The sequence below is a fragment of the Cherax quadricarinatus genome, chromosome 19 (assembly GCF_038502225.1).
Source record: "Cherax quadricarinatus isolate ZL_2023a chromosome 19, ASM3850222v1, whole genome shotgun sequence".
Taxonomy (NCBI): Eukaryota; Metazoa; Arthropoda; class Malacostraca; order Decapoda; family Parastacidae; genus Cherax; species Cherax quadricarinatus.
Window position 1 is genome coordinate 7,089,020 of NC_091310.1, and position 26,975 is coordinate 7,115,994.

A 26,975-nucleotide genomic window follows, 5' to 3' on the forward strand; every position below is an offset into this window, starting at 1 on the left:
CATGTCATGTGCCTTAAGGTGTCTTGTAGCTCGATAGCTAGTGCACTTAGGTCACACAATGAGGTCTGGGGGTCGATCCCTGGTAAGGCTGAAACATTAGGATGTGTTTCCTTAAGACCAATGCTATCCAAGTTTACCTGGGTGTTAGTCGACCGGTGTGGGTTGAATAGCTGTTTAACTACATCAGCTCATTTGAAAGCCTTTTTATTGTTAATATACAGAGAGGGAACAGGATGATGTTGGAGCCATCTGTGGAGCAGCGATTTCATTTGGTCAACTGTCTATATTTCGTTGATATCATAGTGCTGTACGAACATGTTCTAGACTTGAAGCATCATAGGAATAAATGATCTTAGATGAAGCGACGTTCTAAAGAAGAGTATAATCAGAGTGAAGTTGCTGTATGTTGGCCGTCTTGTAATATAGAAGTTCAATTGTCCTCGTAGTGGAGCCAAGTGTAGTATATTGACAAAGTTGGCTTTGTCCATAACAGTAACGCTACCCACATCACTCCCGTGATGAAGGCTCTGCTGAAATTACAAATCTGTCCAGGCTGGGTCCAGACGAGAAATGAGTGGTCTTAATCTGTTCTTTATTCTATCAAGAAGTCACAGATGAGACGGGGGGAGGGGGAGGGGGAGGGGGAGGGGGAGGGGGGAGGGGGGAGTTACGAAGTAATCCAAGAAAGTAGAGCATACTCAAGGTGTGAGCCTATTTATGTCTCAGAAAATCTTGCAGCCTCAACTGTCGAACACATGCGAGATACGTCGCAGTGCGGTAAGCTTCATGGCCGCCTTGCTGGCAAGAATTACAACGTGGTTTTTTCATGATCAGTTTGAAGTCAAATTTCACCCAAAAGATATCAGCTTCGTCCCCGGGTACCATCACTTTCCAATTCATTCTTACCACTGCTCCAATATTACAATCACGGTACCTAGAGACAATCATAATTTTCCACAGGCTGATGTAGTTGTAAGCTGATGATTGATGTAACTTAGAGCAGCTGGCATTTCCTCTCTTGGATAAGTAAATGTCAGAGTACAGTCGTTTGTATATGTATGGGAGTCTGGGATAAGTTGAAGGTCATTGAAATTGACATTCCATAACGATGACCCAAGCACACTTTCTTGTGATCTTAGAAATCTATCCTGAAGGTAATCACTGAGGAAGCTTAGTGCAGAGGCGGTGACTCCTAGTACTTGCAGTTTTGCCTAGAGGCCCTGGTGCCATACTAGGTCGAAAGCACAAGCAATGTTCAGTGTTATTACACAGCTAATCTTGGTTTTACAGCAGATCAGCAGCAAAGTGATCTTTTCTGAAGTTATATTGAAGGTCACAAAGAAGCAAATGATTGTCGAAATACGCCGTCATCTGCCTCAAGATTACTGTCTCATGAATTTTGCCAGTGATTGACAGGAGTGACACTGGTCTGTAGTTTCTGATTTCGGCTCTGCTCTTCTTTTTGTGATCAGAGACTACATTTGCCTCTTTCCAGAGAGAAAGCTATTTACACTGTGCTAGGGAGTACTGATAGATGCAAGTTAGAGGTGACGCAAGCTGACCTGCACATATACTTAGCAATCTTGGGTTCGGCTTATCTGTGCTCATATTCATTTCTTGTTCCAGGGATTTAAGAAAATGCATTTCATCCTGCCTCACTGTCACCACTAGCAACACTGACACAGTTCTTGCGGCTAGCCAAAGAGGGTCCTTTGCTAGATCATTAATTTGTATGTAGGCAGCAAAGTGTTCGGCAAAGTGATCAGCTTTCTCATGACTGCTTGTAAGAGATGGTCTCCTCCTGCCGATTTAGAGGCTGAATAATATCATTAGGTGAATAACCTTGTAAGTCCTTGACCAAGGACGACCAGGTTTTGGAGCCCACTCTGCCTGATGCCGGCTTTCTTTTTGTGTCAACTTCCCATCTAGAGACTGCTCACTTTTGGATTTCTTCCATTTACCAACAGGCTTGCCTGTGCACGTTCCTGTTTTAGATACCTGTATGCCTCCTACAACTTCTGCATGCATTGTACTTAGCAGTGACTGCTTCTCGACAACGAAAGCCGAACCATAGCCGATCTGAAAGCTTTGTCACATACTGCAAGTGAGGGATGTGTTTCTGTTTGAGATTAAGAATTTGTTCAGTAAAAGCATTCACTTGGCTGTCGACATTACCTTGGAGAAGAGCATGCCAATCGGAGGCTCGAGCTCAGAGCAAAGTTCTGGCCAATTTCCCCACAGCCAGGTTGTACGTGTATATTCTTCACCTCATTCTGTTGGAATCCTCAGTGTCGTAAAGACAGCCTTGTGGTTAGATGATCCAACATAGCCAAGGCGTTGACAAGTAACTATACCTTCAGATAGGTCACTCACTACTGGGTCGAGGGAGGAGCCAGAGATGTAAGCTGGGAAGTCAACGAAGTTTTCCATGTTACACTTTGCAAGAAGTTCATCAAAATACCTCTATATAAGATGTTGGTTGAGTCACCGACAATTATAATATGCTGACATTTATGTTGAAGCAGAAGGAGTTCACTTATTCCATTAGGAAGTTGATGGGGGTCTTCATGTTGCCACTGAGGTAACGTATAACGAGCTGCCACTGAGATTCCAAGAAATAACCTTGTGAGATTATCACTGTTTAACTACCTTTATCATGTGTGATTATCACTATTTAATTACTTTTATCATGTGTGATTATCACTTTTTAGTTACCTTTATCAATCACCCGTTCGAATGTCTTTAAGACGATGAAATGATGTCAGTGATTAAACGACGGGGTTGTGTTCCAACGAAAACTGGAGTGGGAGCCCATCTCTCCTTACTGAACCTTCCAACCATGCTGATCAACTGTGCTCTACAGTGTTTGCTTTATCTTTCAGTAAGTTAGACACTGTGTGTGGCGACCTGCAGCAGCTGGGTCTGATGACGTACATATTAACATGTTGCAACACCTACGCTCCACTGCGTTTTTCTTACTCTTACTACTTTTCAGAAACATAGTCTGCAGATTTTTTTTTTTGTTAATCCGAAACTGCAATGTTGATATTTTCTTCTTCCTGATATCTATTAATTGGTTTAACTCAATTCTTCCCACAAGTATCTGGATATATTTACATGAAAATGCAGTTTACCATCGCTTGTGTAACCTCGCACTGTCGACTTGTAACTACTACTCTACAAGACACTACACAGTGCACAGCCAACTGGTCCACTTAACATGTATGCAAGTTTTCACTTGCTTTACGCCGATGAGGGCCTCTTGATCCACCAATTGTATCTGTCCTTCCTTTCCTTGGATTGACTTCCGAAGTGCTGAATAACCTGTAAGAGTTTACTGCGCCCCCATAATTGTAATAACTTGTAACAATATTATCACTAAAAAATCTTAATAACCTTCACAAGACTCCGTATCATCTAACAGACTATTTTCTGTATGTGTGGTTCCCCTGTACTAATATCTACTATGGTTAATTTTCTAGGCAGTCTCTTGGATTATATAATATCATGGGGGTCTCACATCATCTCTATAAATACAAATTACTCAGCTGGAACCTACTTACAACATCAACCTATTTTTCTGAGGAAAATGTTTGGTAAATACTTCTCAGATTTTTAATTCAATCAAAGTTAAGCTACAGAAACCAATTATATACCTAAATCTCCTCAGCTGCGACAAGGAAACTCAATACCATTCATTATAAAGGATTAAAACTATCTAGGAGCTTCTTAGTCTTCACTAGTCAGTGAATGCCAATAATTCCAATTCCTCAACTAGAGTAGTGTAAGCAGCTGTATTTCCATGAAGACTAATCCAAGTTCATTAAATAGTCAATCAGCATTTTCTCAGCAGATTTATATGTCATGAATCTTGCAACCATAACTACGAAGAAGTCATTATCTTGCTGACTTCCTAGACACACTGATTTCCACAGTAAGAGACACGTAGACTCAGCTATGAACTGCTACTCTATTTCAGGAGAATCCATTTTTCAGACTGTTTTCCAGGACTGCTCCAGAGACTCTGAAACAGCATACAACACCGTTCTTCCGAGTTAGAGGACAAGAAATTATATCCCATCATTCGGCAGTTTGGCTCTTGGCCATTTTCTACCAGTCAGTGTCTGGTGTGGGATATTGATCACATGTTTAAGACTCAGTCATACTTGATTAATACACGAATACCACATGAAAAGATCAACATAATAATAATGGTATACAATACCGATAAGTAGACTAGTAAGGTACCTTTATTTCGAAATGTTTCGTCCACACAGGAATATGGAGACAGCAGAAACAATAAAGAGGTAAAGATTATATGATCAGTCTAACAGCCTTGAAGAGGTAGTTTGAGGTGGTCAGTCCTTCAGCCTGTAGATGTGTTCACCTTCATAGTCCTGAACACTGTGAAGCTGAAGCATGAGAATGGAGACATTTATAGTGCCAGAGGTGAGGTGCGGAGAATAGACATGACATCAGAGAATATTAACATAAGAACGTGGAAAACTGCAACAAACTTAGTGGTCCATGCTAGGCAGGTCCTCAAATACAACTCTGCTCACTCATAACTAGTGTTGAGCAATGAAGTTACAGAGGACAGAAGGCATCTTCTGCAACTTCATTGCCGAACCACGAGTTAAAGAACTGTATTTGAGAACTTGCCTAGCATGGACCAGTTGTCTTGCTGTCATGTTCCTTTATGTCATTTTTATTTTCCGCGCCTCACCTCTGGTATTGTAAGTCTCCTTTCTCGTGCTTCAGCTTCACATTGTTCAAAACTATGAAACTGAACACTTCTCCAGGCTGAGGGACTGACCATCTCAAACTACATCTTCAAGGTTGTTGGACTGATCGCATCATTCTTACCTCTAGACTTTTCTGCTGTTTTCATATTCGCTAATTCTGAAATTTTCTAATGAAGCCGATCACGTAGGTCAAACATTTCATATGACAACGTATCGCCCACACAATGTGTTTCATCAAGTAGATCTGTGTGTGACTTCATAAAGACAATTACTTGGGCGAAACGTTGTCAGTAAAGGATCGCATTATAATACATTCTTGTCTTTATCCTTCACTAACCTCTACACTGTATGACCCATGTGAGTTTGGTGCTTATTTTTAATTTGATTAATTAAATTGGATCGAATGTGATGTCCTCCTATTTCTACAGCCGCTGAATAACCCCTGTGAGTTTAGACCTCAGATCCATCTAGGAGTGAAATATTTGTATGATACTTCATGAGATCCAAGCAGTATGACTTACTTCCCTTGAGATCTTGGATCATTTTCCCTAAGCCGTGACCCATGGCAAGGCAAGAGTGTACTAACCCAGCAACAAGTTAGTCAGCAGAAAGTGACCAAAGTGGTTGTCATTGTTTGTTCCAGATCATCTGTTGTCATCTTCTTCCTCACTAGAATAACTTCAACATGATGCTCTAGCAAGATACATAAAGTGTCATATATTTACAACCATAATAAAACAAGAGTGTACTAACCCAGCAACATGTTAGTCAGCAGAAAGTGACCAAAGTGGTTGGTTGCCATCGTCACCTCCAGACCATCTGCTGTCAACTTCCTCTTCTTCATACCACTCATACCTGCGTTGTTCACCTGACAAGTATATAAATATAAGAAGTTCGTCATATTTCTTCATTGCACCATTATTCACGTGTAAAATTTTGTTAACACAATTTATATTAAATAATATTACACATGCTTAAACTCGGATGCAGAACAAATTTTATGATTTTAATTTGTCGAATATATCTTAAATTCTTCCCAAATTTTATTAATTAAAAATTAATATAATTTGTATAATCCTAAACCAATATTCATAATAATTTCAAAACGTTTTTAATGAAGCGTGATTCTATTATATTTCTCTCAACCATGGACTTCCTTGATGCAACTTTCTCAGGCATTTGAAAATCAATTGGATGGTTAAAATCTCTCTTATGAATAAACAGAGCATTACACTCTTATCCAATTCTAATGCTATATTTACGTTGTTGTAATCTTGTACAGAGCCGTCAGCATTTCTGGGGAAATTTTTAATAAATTTTTTTTTTGCGTTTCAAGTTTTTAAAAACAACTTTGATTTTAAAATTCTTAAGTAGAGAAGGTATATCAAGGAAGTTTTCATGGTAAAGGAGAACCAACATATTCAGGGTTGAATAAGTATTTCTAGCAAATTTAAGAATTTTTAAAAATATTGATGCGAATGCAGAAAGTTTGACTCTATCAGATTGTGAAGAATAATAGTACATATAAGAACACTTCTTTGTTGGTTTTCTGTAAATTTTAAAGTTAATATCTTGATTCCCATTAATAATTAATACATCTAGAAAAGACAATGAGTTATTTTGTTAAAACAGAAGAGTAAAATTTATGGAATGAGCTACACTATTTAATTTAACATGGAAATGGTTTATAATATATTCTTAGGCATTTGACATAAAACATCAGTATATCTGTACAACATAACTCTACAGGGAAGGATTTTGTAAGAAGTCTTGATTCAAAATATTCCATATAAAAGTTGCTAAGGACAAGTGAGAGAGGATTTCCCATTGTCATACCAAACTTCTGAGTGTAAAACTCGCCATTAAACGCAAACGTTAACGCGAGCGTTAACCTTTGCGTTTAATGGCGGTGGTTAACGCTCTCGCTTCACACGGCGAGGGCCTGGGTTCGATTCCCAGCCAGAGTAGAAACATTGGACGTGTTTCTTTCCACCTGTTGTCTATGTTCCTCATCAGTAAAATGGGTACCTGGGTGTTAGTCGACTGGTGTGGGTCGCATCCTGGGACACTGACCTAATTTGCCCGAAATGCCTCCGGAGCATAACATTGTAATCAGCTAGGACTATATACCCTGTACATGTACTTGTAGTAAAATAAAGATACAGTATATTATTATTATTATTAACTTAAGAAGCTCACTGATTGTTGGTGCTGGCAATGGCAAATCATAATTAACAAGTTCCTCTGATAGGAAACGTAATTAAACATCATCTGGAGCTTTTGTAAAGAAAAGATTTAACATCAGAACTACTTTTATTGTAATCATTTAAATCAGTCACGGTGCTTAATTTATCTTCTAAGTTTGAAATTTTAGTAGGTTGGTAGACAACAACCACCCAGGGAGGTACTATCGTCTTGGTAAATTCTTGTGACACGGATATCAGTAATTGTTTTTACACAAAGGTAGAATTGCTGCAAGAAAACAGGTACAATCTGCTACTATTACTTACACTAAGGCACACTACATATACATGTACTACACAAATATGTATTTACACCGTTCTGAATTTTCTTCTATTTTCTAAATAGTTTTTGTTCTTATCTATTTCCTTTCATCTCCATGGGGAAGTGGAAAAGAATCTTTCCTCTCCAAGCCATGTGTGTCGTAAGAGGCGACTAAAAGGCTGGGAACAATGGGCTAGTAACCTCCTCTCCTGCATAAATTACGAAAAATAAGAAGAAAACTTTATAAAACTGGGATGTTTGAATGTGCGTGGATGTAGTACAGATGATAAGAAAGAGATGATTGCCAATGTTATGAATGAAAAGATGATGGAGGTCCTTCCTCTAAGCAAAACAAGGCTGAAGGGGGTAGGAGAGTTTCAGTGGGGAGAAATAAATGGGATTAGGTCTGGAGTATATGAGACAGAGCAAAGAAAAGGTAGCAATAATGTTAAAAGATCAGCTGTGGAAGGAGAAAAGGGATTATAGATGCATAAATTCAAGGTTTATGTAGATTTAAATAAGGGTCGGATGAGAAAAGTGGATTATAATAAGTGTTTATGCACCTAGAGAAGAGAGGAGTGTGTAAGAGGAAGAGAGATTTTGGGAGATGTGAAGCGAGTGTCTGATAAATTTTGAGCCAATTGAGAGAGTAGTTAATGTGGGAGACGTGAATGTTAAAGTGGGTGAAACAGTTGTAGAGAGTCTGGTAGGTAAGTTTGGGGGAAATATATATTTTAAGAAAACGAGGACAAATAATTATACAAGATATGATAATGGGCGTAATGACAGTAGTTTCTTAGACAATGTTTTGGTAGATAAAAGACTGATGGGTAGACTTCAAGATGTGCATGATTATAGAGGGGCCACAGATATATCAGTCCACTTTTTAGTTGTAGCTACATTGAGAGTGAAAGGTAGATGGGAAACAAGAACAGCATCAGGAAGTAAGGGAGAGGTGAAGGTTTATGAACTAATGGAGGAGGCAGTTAGGGTAAGATATAAACAACTATTGGAAGAAAGATAGGCTAATGAGACTATAAACAATGAGGTTGAAGAGATATGGGATATATCTAAGAATGTAGTGTTAGTGTTTATCAGAAATATGTGGTTAGAGTAAAGTTGGTGTGGGAAAAAAGGAGAGCGATTGGTGAAATGACGAGCTAAAGAGAAAATAAATAGCATATGAAAGATTTTTACAAAGTAGAAGTGATGCAAGGAGGGAGGACTATATGGAAAGGAAATGAGAGCTTAAGAGAAGAATGTAAAAGGCTAGCAAATGAGAGAGTGGGCAAAATATTATCAACAAATTTTGTTTAGAATAAGAAAAAGTTTCGAGTGAGATTAATAGGTTAAAAAAAACTTCGGGAACGAATACATTTGACAGTTAAAAATAGAGAGTTATTAGATGGAAAGTTGAAAGTAAGAGTTATTAGATGGAAAGTTGAAAGTAATCAGAAAGATGGAGGGAATATTTTGAGGAACTGTTAACTCTTGAAGATAAGGAAGCTGTGGCTTCGTGCATTGGTCAGGGAGGTATATCTTATGAGAATGAAGAAGAGCCAGTTGTGAGTGTGGGAGAGGTCCGTGAGGCAGTGGGTAGAATGAAAGGTATAGCAGCTTGGATTGATGGGATAAAGGTAGAAATGTTAAAAGCAGAGGGCGGTATATTTTTGGAATGGTTGGTGCTTTTACTTAATAAATGTATGGAGGAGGGGAAGGTACCTAGGGAATGGAAGAAAACAGGCATATTTCCTTTGTATAAAGGCAAGGGGACATAAGTGAGTGTAAAAATTATAGGGGAATAAGCCTGTTGAATATAAGTGGTAAATTGAATGGAAGAGTTATTATTGAAAGAATAAAAAATAACATAAACCATACCACAGGCGGGGATAGAACCCACGTGTGTGTGCGTGTGTGTATATATATATATATATATATATATATATATATATATATATATATATATATATATATATATATATATATATATATATATATATATATATATAGCAAGTGGTTATTGAATCATTTGCGAAACTGCGGCAGACAAGGATTCGACCCCCACGACACATTGTCCCACCTCAAGAGGCCACACTATGTACATGTCAACTAACCAACTGAGCCATCGACTGATCCGGTATCCATTGATTCTGTTATCTGTGGGTTTCCTCGGCCCGAAAATATTAAGGAGGATGTAGTTTGAGGTTTCATTTTTTCATATTTCCGATTTTATTCTTTTTTTTTTATTGTTTGAACAGGAGTGTATAAAACATGATCATACGAAGTTTCTCTAAGATGTAGCAGAAAGCAGGAACTTACTGACACTGCCAGGAGTCTATTCAGCAGTAATAGTAGCAGTAGTGGAAGGGGGTAGTAGTGGTAGTGCGAGATGGTGGTGGTGCGTGCTGGTGGAAGGAGGTGATGGTATTGGGTGATGATGGTATTGGGTGGTGGTGGTGGTGGTGGTGGTGGTGTAGATGGGTGGTAATGGTGGTGGGTGGTGATGGCGGTGAGTTGTGGTGGGTGGTGGTGCTGGTAGTGGGTGGTGATGGTAGTGGGTTGTGATGGCAGTGGGTGGTGGTGGATCATAGAAGTATTATTGGAATTGTATAGAAAATTCCCAAGAAAGGCATATTAATAGACACTGAGAAGAATAAGAGACAATATTTAGAAAAATATAAAGGGATACTTCTGAGTATCCCTTAGAACATTCGAGTACCCCAAACCAGGACATTTAAAAGGACAAAGAGCACATTCATTTCCGTTCTATTATTAATTATAAAGGTTACACAGAATAATAGCAATCCAAATATATAATTCTAAGTGGCCAGAAGAAGCTTGGGGCTGGCTATAATATTTTCTAATTTCATAATACTTGACATCTCAAAACCCTCCTACCCCATATTGGGGGGAGGGGGATGGTGGTTGTGCAGGGCAGCACCGACTGATGCCCCACATTCTGAGAATGGCTGGGGCACGTGACAGACTTGCACTGTGATACTCTGAGAAAATTTCCCTTTGCTCCTTCAGTAGCTGCCTTGAAACATTGCATAGCACCTGCTGATACACTGAGAAGTGTGAAAGTACTTCAGCTAAAGATTTCCGCTGGTTTGTCTTGCATATATATCGTATATATATATATATATATATATATATATATATATATATATATATATATATATATATATATATATATATATATATATATATGTGTGTGTGTGTGTATGTGTGTGTGTGTGTGTGTGTATGTGTGTGTGTGTGTATGTGTGTGTGTGTGTGTGTGTGTGTGTGTGTGTGTGTGTGTGTGTGTGTGTGTGTGTGTGTGTGTGTGTGTGTGTGTGTGTGTGTGTTTGTGTGTGTGTGTGTGTATGTGTGTACTCACCTATTTGTACTCACCTATTTGTGGTTGCAGGGGTCGAGTCCTAGCTCCTGGCCCCGCCTCTTCACCGGTTGCTACTAGGCCCTCTCTCTCCCCGCTCCATGAGCTTTATCAAACCTCGTCTTAAAACTGAGTATGGTTCCTGCCTCCACTACGTCATTTTCTAGGCTATTCCACTGCCTTACAACTCTATGACTGAAGAAATACTTCCTACTATCTCTCTGACTCATTTGTGTCTTCAACTTCCAATTGTGGCCTCTTGTTTCTGTGTCCCCTCCCTGGAACATCCTGTCTTTGTCCACCTTGTCTATTCCACGCAGTATTTTATATGTCGTTATCATGTCTCCCCTGACCCTCTTGTCCTCCAGTGTGGTCAGGCCGATTTCCCTTAATCTTTCTTCATAGGACATTCCCCTTAGCTCTGGAACTAACCTTGTCGCAAACCTTTGTACTTTCTCTAGTTTCTTGACGTGCTTTATCAAGTGCGGGTTCCAAACAGGTGCTGCATACTCCAGTATGGGCCTGACATACACGGTGTACAGTGTCTTGAATGATTCCTTACTAAGGTATCGGAATGCTGTTCTCAGGTTTGCCAGGCGCCCATATGCTGCAGCAGTTATCTGATTGATGTGTGCTTCCGGAGACATGCTCGGTGTTATACTCACCCCAAGATCTTTCTCCTTGAGTGAGGTTTGCAGTCTTTGGCCACCTAGCCTATACTCTGTCTGTGGTCTTCTGTGCCCTTCCCCTATCTTCATGACTTTGCATTTGGCAGGATTAAATTCGAGAAGCCATTTGCTGGACCAGGTGTCCAGTCTGTCCAGGTCTCTTTGAAGTCCTGCCTGGTCCTCATCAGATTTAATTCTCCTCATTAACTTCACATCATCTGCAAACAGGGACACTTCTGAGTCTAACCCTTCCGTCATGTCGTTCACATATACCAAAAATAGCACTGGTCCTAGGACCGACCCCTGTGGGACCCCGCTCGTCACAGGTGCCCACTGTGATACATCATTACGTACCATGACTCGTTGTTGCCTCCCTGTCAGGTATTCTCTGATCCATTGCAGTGCCCTTCCTGTTATATGCGCCTGATGTTCTAGCTTCTGCACTAATCTCTTGTGAGGAACTGTGTCAAAGGCCTTCTTGCAGTTCAAGAAGATGCAATCAACCCACCCCTCTCTCTCTTGTCTTACTTCTGTTATTTTATCATAAAACTCCAGAAGGTTTGTGACACAGGATTTGCCTTCCGTGAATCCGTGCTGGTTGGCATTTATACTCCTGTTCCGTTCCAGGTGCTCCACCACTCTCCTCCTGATAATCTTCTCCATAATTTTGCATACTATACACGTCAATGACACAGGTCTATAGTTTAGTGCCTCTTTTCTGTCTCCTTTTTTAAAAATGGGAACTACATTTGCCGTCTTCCATACCTCAGGTAGTTGCCCAGTTTCCAGGGATGTGTTGAAGATTGTGGTAAGTGGCATGCACAACATATCTGCTCCCTCTCTAAGGACCCACGGGGAGATGTTGTCTGGTCCCATTGCCTTTGAGGTATCGATGTCCCTTAGCAGTTTCTTCACCTCCTCCTCATCTGTATGTATGTCGTCCAACACTTGTTGGTGTATTCCTTGCTGGTGTCCCCATCTGGTCTGTCCCCCCAGAGTCCTTCCTGTCTCTACTGTAAATACTTCCTTAAATCTCGTGTTGAGCTCCTCACATACCTCTTGATCGTTTCTTGTGAGTTCTCCACCTTCTTTCCTCAGCCTTATCACCTGGTCCTTGACTGTTGTCTTCCTCCTAATGTGGCTATACAGCAGTTTCGGGTCAGATTTGACTTTCGATGCTATGTCGTTTTCATACTGTCGCTGGGCCTCCCTCCTTATCTGTGCATACTCGTTTCTGGCTCTTCTACTAATCTCCTTGTTTTCCTGGGTCCTATGCCTCCTGTACCTTTTCCATTCTCTGTTGCACTTAGTTTTTGCCTCCCTACACCTTCGGGTAAACCAAGGACTCGTTTTAGTCTTCCTATTATTTCCGTTTCCCTTGGGAACAAAACTTTCCACTGCCTCCTTGCACTTTGTTGCCACATATTCCATCATCTCGTTAACTGATTTTCCTACCATTTCTCTGTCCCACTGAACCTCCTGCAGGAAGTTTCTCATACCTGTGTAGTCCCCCCTTTTATAGTTTGGCCTGTCCCCTTCAGTTCCTGTTACCTTCTCCACTTGTAACTCTACTATATAGTCAAAACTCAGAACCACATGATCGCTAGCTCCAAGGGGCCTCTCATAAGTGATGTCCTCAATGTCTGAACTGCTCAGGGTGAACACAAGATCCAGTCTTGCTGGCTCATCCTCCCCTCTCTCTCTGGTTGTGTCCCTGACATGTTGATGCATGAGGTTTTCAAGTACCACATCCATCATCTTGGCTCTCCATGTTTCGGGACCCCCATGTGGCTCCAGGTTTTCCCAGTCGATCTCCCTGTGGTTGAAATCGCCCATTACCAATAACTTTGCTCTGCTCGAGTGAGTTCTTGCCACCTCAGCCAGTGTGTCCACCATCACCCTGTTGTTTTCTTCGTACTCCTCTCTTGGCCTCCTGCAGTTCTGTGGTGGGTTATACATCACTCCAATGACTACTTTATGTTCTCCGGACTGAATTGTACCTACAATGTAGTCTCTTTCTCCAATCATGTCCATGCCTTCCATTTCCTCAAATCCCCATCGGTGTTTTATGAGCAGTGCAACCCCTCCTCCCCCTCTACTCCTTCTATCTTTCCTCAGGATCTGATATCCTGTTGGGAAGATTGTGTCTGTTATTGTCTCAGCGAGTTTTGTTTCTGTGACTGCTATGATGTCTGGGGATTTTTCACTGATTCTTTCATTCCACTCCTCATGTTTATTCATTATTCCATCCGCATTTGTGTACCAAACCTTTAGTTTCTTTTCTATCATTGTGGTCATGCAAGAATATTGGGGTTGGGGGAGCGAGAGCCTTGGTGGGGGCCTATATGGGGCTGTGGTGTAGGTGGGGTTTGTGTTGATGGGGGTGGGGTCAGAATGCCCATAAGGGACAGCTGTTGGGGTGAGGTTTGTGATATGGGGATTGGTGGCAGAGGGAACAGTGAGTGGGTTGTAGTATAGGTTGCTCAGTTGCGTTGGGAATGTCGCGGGTGGAGTCTTTTGGTGGGAGATTCTGTGGGGTGTGTTTGCCCTTCCTCCTGTGTCTGGGTCCTGCTCATTTTCATTGCTTCTCGTTCCTCCTTGCGTCTCTGTACCCTCTCTTTCAGTGTAGTCCTTTCTTCTTGTGTTCTGTCGCGGTCGAGGTATACTCTCTGGTACCCCTCTTTGTCCCTCAGTCTTGCTTTCTCTTGCAGAATCCTGGTTCGAACTGATTCTTCCTTGAAAGTTACTCTGACAGGCCGTATCCTTCCACTCGCAAACCACCCAATTCTCTGAAAATTTGTCACCTGGGTCATATTGCCCTCCCCTATTATTTTCATGATGCCTTCAATCATTTTTTTCTTCTCCTGTTTTATTTCTTCAAAGTTGGCCCCCTTGGCTTCTTGGAGCCCGTACACAAAAACTGACCTCGCCCTTTCCTCCTCCCACTGAGTCTCCATCTGCGTCCTCTGAGGCATTTTATTTCCTTCCATTGACATGTTCTTGCCTTCAGTCCCTGTCATATCTGAAACTTCTATTCTCAGTGGACTGTCTTTCCTGTCCAGCTGTCCCTTGCTACTGCAGTTGGCTGTTAGAATCTCTGCATATAGCATACCTTCATTGTCTTCTTACCTGTCGTTTGATCTTAGTGTGCTCGTCGTCTTTTCCCTGCCCCCACGTGGGTCTGATAGGGCCTTCATGTACGGCATGTCTCCGTTGTTGCTTACCATCCCCTTGTCTGTGCCTGACTTTGAATTTCCTGATGTCACACCTGAATTGTCATTTGTCTCTCTAATCTGTTTCAGGCTTTGCAGTTTCTCTTCTAAGCACTGTATCCTAGCTTCTGCTGCTAAGACCTGTACTTCCCACTTCCTGCACTCTTCAGCTATCCGCTCCTCCATTTTCTTACCAAGCTCTACTATCTTCCTTCCCCACTCTTCCTCCCTTTTTTGGAGCTCTAGCTCCCAGTCTTTCCTCCCTGGTTCGTCCACCAGATCTCTGGGTTTCCGTCCTCTAAGGCCACCCATTTTTTTTTTACTTTTTATTACCACAGACAGAAGGCTAGAGGAGGGAGAGGGTGTGGGGGAGAGAGAGAGAGGGTAGAAAGAGGGAGAGAGAGGAGAGAGTATGGGGGTGAGGGATAAGACCGAGGGGGAGGGAGAGAAATGTGAGGGGGGAGAGAAAGGGTAGAGAGAGGGAGAAAGAGAGGGAGAGGGAGAGGGAGAGAAAGAGAGAGGGAGAAAGGAGGGAAGAAGGCTATGAGAGAGAAACGCGAGGGAGGGAAAAGGCAAGAGGTCTGTGGGGGAGGCGGTCAAATTCCAAGGATCAGCTGTGTGTACTCACCTAGTTGTGGTTTCAGGGGTCGAGACCCAGCTCCTGGCCCCAAGTGTGTATGTGTGTGCGCACGTGTGTGTGTGTGTGAGCACGTCAGTTGTTTATATGTCCCAGAAATACAGTTCACTTCTGTGTATCTGTAATACTAATGAGATACCATTAACACTGAGAGTAGTTCTAATAATTATAATACTAGCGTGTGTTAACAAGTCATTCTTTCACCCAGTTATGTACTACCTTTTACTACATGTGTAGAGGAGGGAGAGGGTGTGGGGGAGAGAGAGAAAGGGTAGAAAGAGGGAGAGAGAGGAGAGAGAAAGGGTAGAAAGAGGGAGAGAGAGGAGAGAGTATGGGGGTGAGGGATAAGACCAAGGGGGAGAGAGAGAAATGTGAGGGGGAGAGAAAGGGTAGAGAGAGGGAGAAAAGAGAGGGAGAGGGAGAGGGAGAGAAAGAGAGAGAGAGGGAGAAAGGAGGGAAAGAGGCTATGAGAGAGAGAAACGCGAGGGAGGGGAAAGGTAAGAGGTCTGTGGGGGAGGTGGTCAAATTCCAAGGATCAGCTGTGTGTACTCACCTAGTTGTGGTTTCAGGGGTCGAGACCCAGCTCCTGGCCCCGAGTGTGTATGTGTGTGCGCGCGTGTGTGTGTGTGAGCACGTCAGTTGTTTATATGTCCCAGAAATACAATTCACTTCTGTGTATCCGTAATACTAATGAGATACCATTAACACTGAGAGTAGTTCTAATAATTATAATACTAGCGTGTGTTAACAAGTCATTCTTTCACCTAGTTATGTACAACCTTTTACTACATGTGTACCCAATACTTGTTTCTCAGATTGTACTGTCTTTGTGTCCTAGAACATTATCTCTCGAAACTGTTGTCAGGGCTGTAGTCCCATTAGCCACGACTTAATCCTCCTGCTTAATCCTTACTCCTACAAAGTTTATCTTCCTACTACTGCTAGGTGTTGTGTGTATGATAATCGCTCTGGAGCAGGGTTTAGATAGCGAGTTACCAGTGACCGCAGGGCCGGCTCTATCACTCAGACTTCCCGCCAACCACAAAACAGGTGATTTGTACGTTACTGGTCAGAGGGGACGTCCATCCAGATGCCTGATGTACGATGCTCGCTGTACGATGCTTGCTGTACGATGACTCGTGCACCTCGCCCTTCCGCCGCTGGCTTCTTCTCTATTCTTATCTCGTTGCCCTTTTGAGTCCTCATTTACCACACTTATCACTTGTATACTGCTACTTTTATAATTTACACTTCACTTTGGGTAACACACTACTTATTTGTGATGACACCCAGCCTGTTATGGCGGCACTACTCCCTCAGGCCTACTGCTGCCACCACCTCTGCTTATATATATTTATGTATATGTATGTATATATATATATATATATCCCCTATCTGGCTAGCTTGTTCACGCTGTGTGCTACATCACATTTTGTCGTTAGCCACCCTCTCTTAATTCTATTTGGTCTTTTCTCTTTAGTCACTCGCTTTGTACTTTGTATATGTGTAACAATGTGGCAACAGGTGCCAACTAGGCCTCAACGAACTGGCACTTTGAAATTTTGTTGTATAATTTCAGGCTTTCTCTCGCCTTCACTTTATTTATTTTTGCTAATACATTGGTTATCACTTGTAGGGTTGTTCACTGACGTTGTCACTAACACTGGTTGCTTCTAGCTGCTAAAACACGCCCTAAAAGCACTAAGATTCTCGGAGCCTGGCGCTTGTGACCCACTACACTGTCCCCACTGCTGCTGCTGTGTGTGTGTGTGTGTGTGTGTGTGTGTGTGTGTGTGTGTGTGTGTGTATGTGTGTGTGTGTGTGTGTGTGTGTATGTGTAAACATTATCTGTACGGCCACAACAGGACTCGAACCTACAATTTCTGTGGTAAAGTACTGTGTACTTTACCACGAAAACAGACCCCAGATGAATATGGGCGCCTAGCCATAGCTTCATCAAATCATGCCATATGCAGTAAACAATGAAAGATATTTGAAATGCTTAATAATTCACAAACAGGAGAAAATATTTACAAACATTATCTCTACGTCTACAGTAGGATTCAAACCTGCAAACTTTGTATTAGAGTATGCAGTACGTACTTTACTACGAAGTTAAACCACAGATACGTGTGGGCGCCTAGCCAGAGCTAAATGATGTTACCCCACCCTGGAGCACTATCTCTTTCGTTGTTTACTACTTGTGACAAGATTTGATGAAATAACTTTGAAAACAAGCCTGGTGCTATGGGGTATGAGGGTAACATTGTCTAGCTCTGGCTAGGCGCCCATACTTATCTGGGGTCTGGCTTCATGGTAAAGTACTGCATACTTTGATATACAGTTTGCAGGTTCGAGTCCTGCTGTGGACGTAGAGATAATGTTTGTAAATAGTTTTACCTATCTGCGAATTGTTAAACACACACACACACACACGCATGCACACTTCTTCCTCTCTTCCCCTTGCCTTTCCTACTCTTCCTAAAACCCTCTCTCCCCTTACTCCCCTATCCTTCCCCCATCTCTCTTCCCCTCTGCTACTGTCTCCCCCTCCCACTCCCTATCCTTTTCCCCCTCTTCCTTCCTCTAACACCTCCACACACCTACATACACAAAACCAAAAAAATGGGTTGCCAAAGAGTAGGACGGAGAACCAGGAGACTGGCTGATGAGCCTGGGAGGGAAGATTGGGTAGAAGAGCTCATGACAAGGGAGGAAGAGCGGGGAAGGAAGCTAGAAGAGCTTAGCAAGAAAAGGGAGGAGAGGATAGCTGCAGAGAGCAGGAAATGAGAGATACAATCCACAGCAGCAAAGCTATGATACAGAGCTTAGAAGAGGAACTAAAAAAGATGAAACAGTCCAGTGAACCAAAGAGCAGTACAGGCATGACATCGGGAGCTGCCAAATCGATCACAAATGAGGGGATTGCAATGAGAAAAGGAGTTAATCTGTATGCAGAGGCCCTATCACACCATCATGGGCCCTAGGAAACCACGATGAGCATGCAAGGAACAAATGAGGGGACTTAAGAAAATGAAAGAGCTAAGCAATATGCATAGGCCCTAACAAACCACAGCAGTGCCCAGGAAATGCTGAGAAGGGAAAATGACAAACCTCTGAGCACAGGGACATCAGCTAGAGAAGAGATTGAAGGACAAAATGCTGCAATGGTGGAAACTAAATCGACTCATGGGATGAAAAGGAATATGCAGTAGAAGAATGCAAGGTAGAGGTCGGCCTTTGTTTATGGGCTAAAGGAAGTTGAAGCAGAAACTTATGAAGCAAGAAAACAGGGGAAGAAGAAAAAGCAATTGAAAGTATCATGAAAGCAATAGGAGAGGATGACATGACTCGGTTGGCAGATTTTCTGAGAATAGGGGGGTTTGCAAGGGGGGAAAAAAACAGTCAAAGTGATCTGTAATGCAGAATCAGCTCAAAACAGCATTCTGCAGGAGAAAGCATGACTAAGGGACATTCAACATACAGGAGGGTGTACCTAGACCATAACAGAACACAAGAAGAAAGGTAGAAACTGAAAGAGAGGATGCAAAGTTACAAGGGGGAAAGAGAGTCAAAGACAGAGATGAGCAGGAGAAAACAGATTCAGGAGGAATAGCAAATACAACCTCCCTCAGAACCACCTACAGAATGACCTGAACCATGACAACCCCAGTCTAACCCAAAACCCACACATTGTACCTACTGCCCCCACCCCAATCATCACAAACTCCACCCCTACAGCAAATCCCATAGTTCCCTATTGGGTCTCCTGCTCCACCAACCCCAATGTTCTCACCAGACCACGGTATTAGAAATCTAGTTGAAGGTTTGGCATACGAATGTGGTTGGAATAGCAAATAAATATGAGTGGCATGAAAGAATCAAGGTGACGTCCCCAGACATCATAGCACTCACAGAAACGAAACTCACCAGGAGGATAAGAGATGTAATTTTCCTGCCCAGTTATCAGGAAAGATAGAGGGGGCAGAAGGGAAGTAATTGGACTGCTCATTAAAACCAGTGGGGATTTGAGGAAATGGAAGGAATAGACGAAATGAGTGAAAAAGACTGCATAGTAGGTACAGTTTAGTCTGGGAGACATAAGATAGTCATTGCAGTGATGTACAACCCACCATAGAACTGCAGGAGACCAAGTGAAGAATACAAAGAGAGTAAAAGAGCGATGGTTTACACACTAGCTAAGGTGGCCAGAAGAGCGCACACAGCTAGAGCAAAATTACTAGTTATGGGTGATTTCAATCACAAGGAGATTGATTGGGAAAACATGGAGCCACATGGGGGGTCCCAAAACATGGAGAGGCAAGATGATGGATGTTATGGCTGAACCAGCAAGACTGGACCTCATATTCACATTGAAGAGCTAAGACATTGAGGACATCACATATGATAGGCCCCTCAGAGCTAGTGATCACGTGGTCCTGAGCACTTAATACATAGAGTTACAAGTGGAGAGGGTAACAGGAGTAGGATGGGTAAAGCCAAACTACAAAAGGGGGGACTAAACAGGCATGTGGAACTTCCTGCAAGAGGATCAGTGGGAAAGTGAGTTGGTAGGAAAATCAGTAAACTAAATGATGGACTACTTGACAACAAAATGGAAGGAGGCAGATGAGAGGTGTGCTCCCAAAGGGCAACAACAATAATGGGAAGAACAGAACGAGCCCTTGATTTACCAGAAGGTGTAGGGAGGCAAAAACTAAGTTCAGTAGAAACTGACAAAAAATATAGAAGACAAAGAGCCCAGGAAAATAGATTGGTTGAAGAGCCAGAGTCGAATCTGCACAGATAAGGAGGGAGGCCCTGGAGTTTACCTGGAGTTTACCTGGAGAGAGTTTCGGGGGTCAACGCCCCCGCGGCCCGGTCTGTGACCAGGCCTCCTGGTGGATCAGCGCCTGATCAACCAGGCTGTTGCTGCTGGCTGCACGCAAACCAACGTACGAGCCACAGCCCGGCTGATCAGGAACTGACTTTAGGTGCTTGTCCAGTGCCAGCTTGAAGGCTGCCAGGGGTCTGTTGGTAATCCCCCTTATGTGTGCTGGGAGGCAGTTGAACAGTCTCGGGCCCCTGACACTTATTGTATGGTCTCTTAACGTGCTAGTGACACCCCTGCTTTTCATTGGGGGGATGGTGCATCGTCTGCCAAGTCTTTTGCTTTCGTAGTGAGTGATTTTCGTGTGCAAGTTCGGTACTAGTCCCTCTAGGATTTTCCAGGTGTATATAATCATGTATCTCTCCCTCCTGCGTTCCAGGGAATACAGGTTTAGAAACCTCAAGCGCTCCCAGTAATTGAGGTGTTTTATCTCCGTTATGCGCGCCGTGAAAGTTCTCTGTACATTTTCTAGGTCGGCAATTTCACCTGCCTTGAAAGGTGCTGTTAGAGTGCAGCAATATTCCAGCCTAGATAGAACAAGTGACCTGAAGAGTGTCATCATGGGCTTGGCCTCCCTAGTTTTGAAGGTTCTCATTATCCATCCTGTCATTTTTCTAGCAGATGCGATTGATACAATGTTATGGTCCTTGAAGGTGAGATCCTCCCACATAATCACTCCCAGGTCTTTGACGTTGGTGTTTCGCTCTATTTTGTGGCCAGAATTTGTTTTGTACTCTGATGAAGATTTAATTTCCTCATGTTTACCATATCTGAGTAATTGAAATTTCTCATCGTTGAACTTCATATTGTTTTCTGCAGCCCACTGAAAGATTTGGTTGATGTCCGCCTGGAGCCTTGCAGTGTCTGCAATGGAAGACACTGTCATGCAGATTCGGGTGTCATCTGCAAAGGAAGACACGGTGCTGTGGCTGACATCCTTGTCTATGTCGGATATGAGGATGAGGAACAAGATGGGAGCTAGTACTGTGCCTTGTGGAACAGAGCTTTTCACCGTAGCTGCCTCGGACTTTACTCTGTTGACGACTACTCTCTGTGTTCTGTTAGTGAGGAAATTATAGATCCATCGACCGACTTTTCCTGTTATTCCTTTAGCGCGCATTTTGTGCGCTATTACGCCATGGTCACACTTGTCGAAGGCTTTTGCAAAGTCTGTATATATTACATCTGCATTCTTTTTGTCTTCTAGTGCATTTAGGACCTTGTCGTAGTGATCCAGTAGCTGAGACAGACAGGAGCGACCTGTTCTAAACCCATGTTGCCCTGGGTTGTGTAACTGATGGGTTTCTAGATGGGTGGTGATCTTGCTTCTTAGAACCCTTTCAAAGATTTTTATGATATGGGATGTTAGTGCTATTGGTCTGTAGTTCTTTGCTGTTGCTTTACTGCCCCCTTTGTGGAGTGGGGCTATGTCTGTTGTTTTTAGTAACTGAGGGACGACCCCCGTGTCCATGCTCCCTCTCCATAGGATGGAAAAGGCTCGTGATAGGGGCTTCTTGCAGTTCTTGATGAACACAGAGTTCCATGAGTCTGGCCCTGGGGCAGAGTGCATGGGCATGTCATTTATCGCCTGTTCGAAGTCATTTGGCGTCAGGATAACATCGGATAGGCTTGTGTTAATCAAATTTTGTGGCTCTCTCATAAAAAATTCATTTTGATCTTCGACTCTCAGTCTGGTTAGCGACAGTACGAAAATGACATAGCATCGAAGCCAAGTTGGACCTGAAGTTGTTGTATAGCCACATTAGGAGGAAGACACAAGTCAAGGACCAGGTCATCAGGCTGAGGAAAGAAGGTGGGGAGCTCACAAGAAACGATCAAGAAGTATGTGAGAAGCTCAACATGAGATTTAAGGAAGTATTTACAGTGGACCCAGAAAGGATTCTGGGAAGTCAGAATTGGAGGGTACACCAACAAGGGATGTACCAAGAAGTACTGAATGAAATACACACAATCGAAGAGGAGGTGAAGAAGCTGCTAAGAGAACTTGGCACAACAAAGGTGGTGGGACTGGACAACATCTCTCTGTGGGTCCTTAAGAGAGGGAGCAGAGATGCTGTGTGTACCACTAAATACAATTTTCAACAAATACAATTTTCAGACAGCTCGTCATAGTACATGACAAGCTGTCTGAGTGGCCGCCTGTGAAGAAGGGGATTCCACTGGGGTCAGTTCTAGGACCGGTGTTGTTTCTGGTATATATGAATGATGTGACGGAAGTAAGACATTCAGAAGTTTCTCTGTTTGCAGACAATGTGAAGATAATGAGGAGAATTCAATCTGAGAAGGACCAGGCAGGACTACAAAGGGATCCAGACAGGCTACAGGTCTGGCCTAACAACGGGCTACTGGAGTTCAACCCCACCAAGTGCAAAGTCATGAAGATTGGGGAAGGATAAAGAAGACCGCAGACAGAATACTGCCTTGAGGGCCAAAGACTACATACCTTACTCAAGGAAATGGATCTTGGGGTGAGTATAACTCCATACATATCTCCTGAGGCGCACATCAACCAAATAACTGCCAATGTCAGGCCTATATTGGAGTATGCAGGAACAGTTTAGAACCCATATGCCTCAGCAAGCACATCAGGAAAATAGAGAAAGTGCACAGGTTTGGAACGAGACTAATCCCGAAGCTGAGGGTCATGTCGTATGAGGAGAGATTAAGGGAAATTGACTTAAAGACACTGGAGGACAGGAGGGGCAAAGGGACATGATAACAACATATAAAATACTGAAAGGAATAGACAAGGTGGACAGAGATAAGATGTTCCAGAGATGTGACACAGCAACAAGGGGTCACAAATGGAAACTGAAGACTCAGATGAGTCATGAGTGTCCTCGAAACATGAAACAAGCCTAGTTTGCTAGGCTCATGTTGTTTGTAGGATCGATGGCTCAGTTGGTTAGGTGACATGTGCATTGTGTAGCCTCTTGAGGCAGGACAAAGTGTCGTGGGGTCGAATCCTGGCCTGCTGCACTTTGGTAAATGATTCAAAACCACTTTTTTCATGGTTTCATTGTTATATAGACTGCTTGTGGAGGCGGGTATTCTAAATGGAGGAGGCTGAAATTAATCCTTGAGCATATAGCTGCCAGGAGTGTCCTTGCAACATGAAACAAGCCCACTTCGCTAGGCTCATGTTGTTTGTAGGACCAATGACACAATTGGTAAGGTGACATGTACATTGTGTGGCCTCTTCAGGCGGAACAGTGTGTTGTGGGGTCGAATCCTGGCCTGCCACTGTTTGTTACTGCCACTGTTGTACTGGCCCACCATTGTGAGGCAGAACCACATGACACCACATGATTACCAATCCTACAAGAACCAAGCACCCAGCCAAGCTAGGTGTGTTACTCTTGGTCTGAGGACATACTGTAGTGTAGGAGCTTGAAAACTAATTTCATTCATATCTCTGTTTGTTATACTAGCCTACAAGCAGCATATATATATTATTGTAACCACCGACGAGTGGTATTGATCAATAACAATGCTGCGCTAGCCAAGGATTCGAACCCATGTTGTACTGCAAGATGAGACCACTAACTTACCTCCAGTGTTGAGTTACTGCCGGGTCACCACATGGAGAAGACCCGGGCCTGGACCCATCCTGGCCAACCTACCAGTACCTATTCTATTCTATTTGATTTACTTGTATGAATCCCGGCCCAGGTCTCTTCCAATCTGATGACCCGGCATTGGCTCCTTGGGTAGGGAAGTGTCGTTTATCTTTTCTCGTACATGCGTGGCAGTCCTACGGTGGGGAAGGGGGGTTCCTCTCCGGTTTTATGACCAAATGATGTCCCAAAAGTTAGTGTGCTCTAACGGCAGTTGGTGTGCGGTGCAACAGAGGCCCAAAGCAGGCCCTCACAGCGACTTCAGTGGGGGGACGGTTGACATGCAATGACTGGAAGTAAGGTTTCCAAGTCTCTGATGGCTAAGTACACAAGATGTGCTGCCTCATCATCTCGGGCTTGCTCCACTGGGGTCATGGGAAAATGTCTACGGCAAAGGGACATTGTAGCTGGGCAGTCTAACAGGTAGTGCACCAAGGGTTTCGGACCATCCGGTCACAATGGGCACAGAGATCCTCTCACGACCGTTCAACAATCCGTACAGTGGTGGGATACCCTAAGCATAGGCGGTGTATATGCACCCTCAGTTCTCTGGTCTGTGTCCAAATACTTGGAGGGGGCGCCTTGTGGGTCGCCCTGTCATACCAGCTGCTGCCCCGTGAATCCCCAGGGTCAGAAAGTGGGCGCCTGGCCGCATTGGCAGCCCACAGCATAATCTGGATGAGGCTGATGGAGAAGGCAGCAAGTGGCTGTGCCTCGAGTATTGCAGTTTTCGCAGCCTCATCTGCGGCATCATTGCCGGGGATACCCACATAGCATGGGATCCAGTTGATGGTGACCCTGCGACCCTGAGCCATGAGCATATGCAGGTAACCCCGGATGGATGTGATTAAGTGTATGTTGTCCCTTGGCTCTCTGTGCATAATTGCCTGGATCGCTGCCTTGGAATCAACATGGATGACGGGGGGATGCTGATGGTCTGCAATTGCATGCGGAGTATGGTGCAATGGTCCGGGAGGCGCCAACCTCCTGTCAGATTGCTGGGGAACAGCCCAGCAGCTGTGTGGCCTGCCACTGGGTCTCTGGAGCCATCGGTGTAATACTGCACACACCCAGGGCCTTCTGCACCTGCAATGCTAGCCGAGGCAAGTCGTTGTAGAATGTGCTGGGGGCAACGCCTCCTGCTGCCCGGTAGGGTTGTCCAGTGCACCGCCAACAGCTCTGGTGCCCAAGGGGGCGGCACTGTGTAGTTCACTGCCGGTCTGTCGCAGCCTCCTGCCTGGAGCAATGTTATGGGCAGGATCTTCCTTGTGGCATCCGCAACTGACCATATCCATTGACGGCCAGGGTGCATTAGAATGACATGTCCCTGGCGGACCCTTAAATCCCTCATCAGTTTGTCAGCCCCTGGGAGTTGGAGGTACTTTGCTATCCTCTTGGCAGCTACAAGTTGGATCCTGTCTTCAAGGGGCTGCAGCTGTGCCTCAAAGTTCAGAGCCACTGCACTGGCTCACCTAGGCGCCCCCAGCATGGCCTGTACAGCTATGTTCTGGACTACACAGAGAGACTTGATGTTTGTGGGCCTGGCGTGAACCAGAGCCAGTGCTCCATAGTCGACGAGCGAGCATACTGCCTATATGTAGAACAACCTCATGACCTCGAAGCTGGCCCCAACCCTAGGGTTGGCCATGGCACTCATTGCCCTGACCCTCTGCAGAGCTCTGTCTTTGATGTGGCATACATGTTTCTGGAAGGTGAGGCGCCTGTCAGTGTAGATGCCAAGGTACCTATAACTGTGAACCCAATACCTATAACTGCAGATCCTGGTCAATGCCCAAGATCCACAACCTCTGATCGGGTTCCCTGGTGCGGAGGATCATGGCTGTGGATTTCGCCGCAGATATCTTGAGCCCCAGATGACGGCAAGTGAAAACCAGCAGATCGAGGTCCTCCTGGGCATGATGCAACAGCCGGCACTTCCTAGACACGACAAGTGCCAGGTCATCGGCATAGCTGAGCTGGAAGGTGCCTGTGAAGAAAGGCAGGCACACCAGCTGGTGCATCAGTACATTGAATAGGGCGGGACTGAGCACCCTGCCCTGTGGAGTGCCGTTTTCCAGGGTCTTGAGAGAAGAGGTATGGCCCTTGAAATGTACCCAGGCCCACCTGTCCTGGAGATAGGAACGAAGCCATGCAAGCAGCCTGTTCTTAACCCCCCTGTGGGCCAAGAGTGCAAGGATGGCAGGTGCACTGGCTAGCTCAAAAGCTTTCTCGAGGTCGCGGAAAACAACAATGTGGGCTTGGGTGTCTGACCCAATGCTGGCCAGTAGGGTGGTAAGACTTTCGAAAGTGCCCACTCCCCTGGTGAAGCCATAGAAGTGTTTATGAGGAAGGCCAAGCTTCCACCTCAGTCACTCCAGCACCATCCTCTCAGACACCTTCAAGATGCAACTGGTGAGGGAGATGGGTTGCACACTGCCAGGATCTCCGGGCTTACGAATCGGTATGATGTTGGCTCTCTTCCATATGGCAGGGGGTCTGCCAGCTCTCCAAGTCCAGTTGATGCCCCTAGGATAGCTGCATGACCAGAATGGCCAGACCGAGTGATCATGCCATAGGTGACACCATCATGCCCTGGTGCAGTGTCCCTATTAGATGTGAAGGCTGCCTGGAGCTCCTGGTCAGTGAAGTCTTCATCTGTGATGTCCTTTGCCTGGCATGCCGCTTGGATCGCTACCAACCTTCTAGGAAGGAGGGTGGCTTGTAGGTCCCGGAGATCCTGAGGCAGTTGAGCCATGGCCGCTCTGAAGGAAAAAAGGTCCACCAGACGTTCTGCCTCCATTGTGGGGTCTGGGTGCGCATGAGCCACACTGTGACACCGCCCAGTGGCCATTCTTAACTTTGTCCAAATCTCAGATAAGGTGGTGGAGTAGCTGAGAGAGGCAAACCACTCAAACCACTTAGCTTGCCAGACCCTGTGTGAGACATGGCGTGCATGCCCCACCACTACCCTGAGCAGATGCATGGACTCAGCAGTGGGATTACGCCTGTGCATCTTGTGTACGACGTTGATCTGGTGGTTCTGCTCCCTGATGTCCTCATTGTAGAACCACCAGTCATCCTTGTACTCACCTAATTGTACTCACCTAATTGTGGTTGCAGGGGTCGAGACTCAGCTCCTGGCCCCGCCTCTTCACTGATCGCTACTGGATCCTCTCTCTCTCTGCTTCCTGAGCTTTGTCATACCTCTTCTTAAAACTATGTATGGTTCCTGCCTCCACTACTTCACTTGCTAGGCTATTCCACTTGCTGACAACTCTATGACTGAAGAAATACTTCCTA

The 26,975-nt window shown here is 44.3% G+C and overlaps 1 protein-coding gene across 1 annotated transcript in view; it reads right to left on the reverse strand.

The window, feature by feature from the left end:
• Window positions 1–26,975, reverse strand: part of LOC128688155 (retinol dehydrogenase 11) — a 645,869-nt gene that overhangs the window by 31,922 nt on the left and 586,972 nt on the right. Inside the window, exon 5 of the mRNA XM_053775864.2 lies at window positions 5,499–5,613. Within this exon, the coding sequence (XP_053631839.2) occupies window positions 5,499–5,613 (115 nt within the window). The remainder of the gene's footprint in view (window positions 1–5,498; window positions 5,614–26,975) is intronic.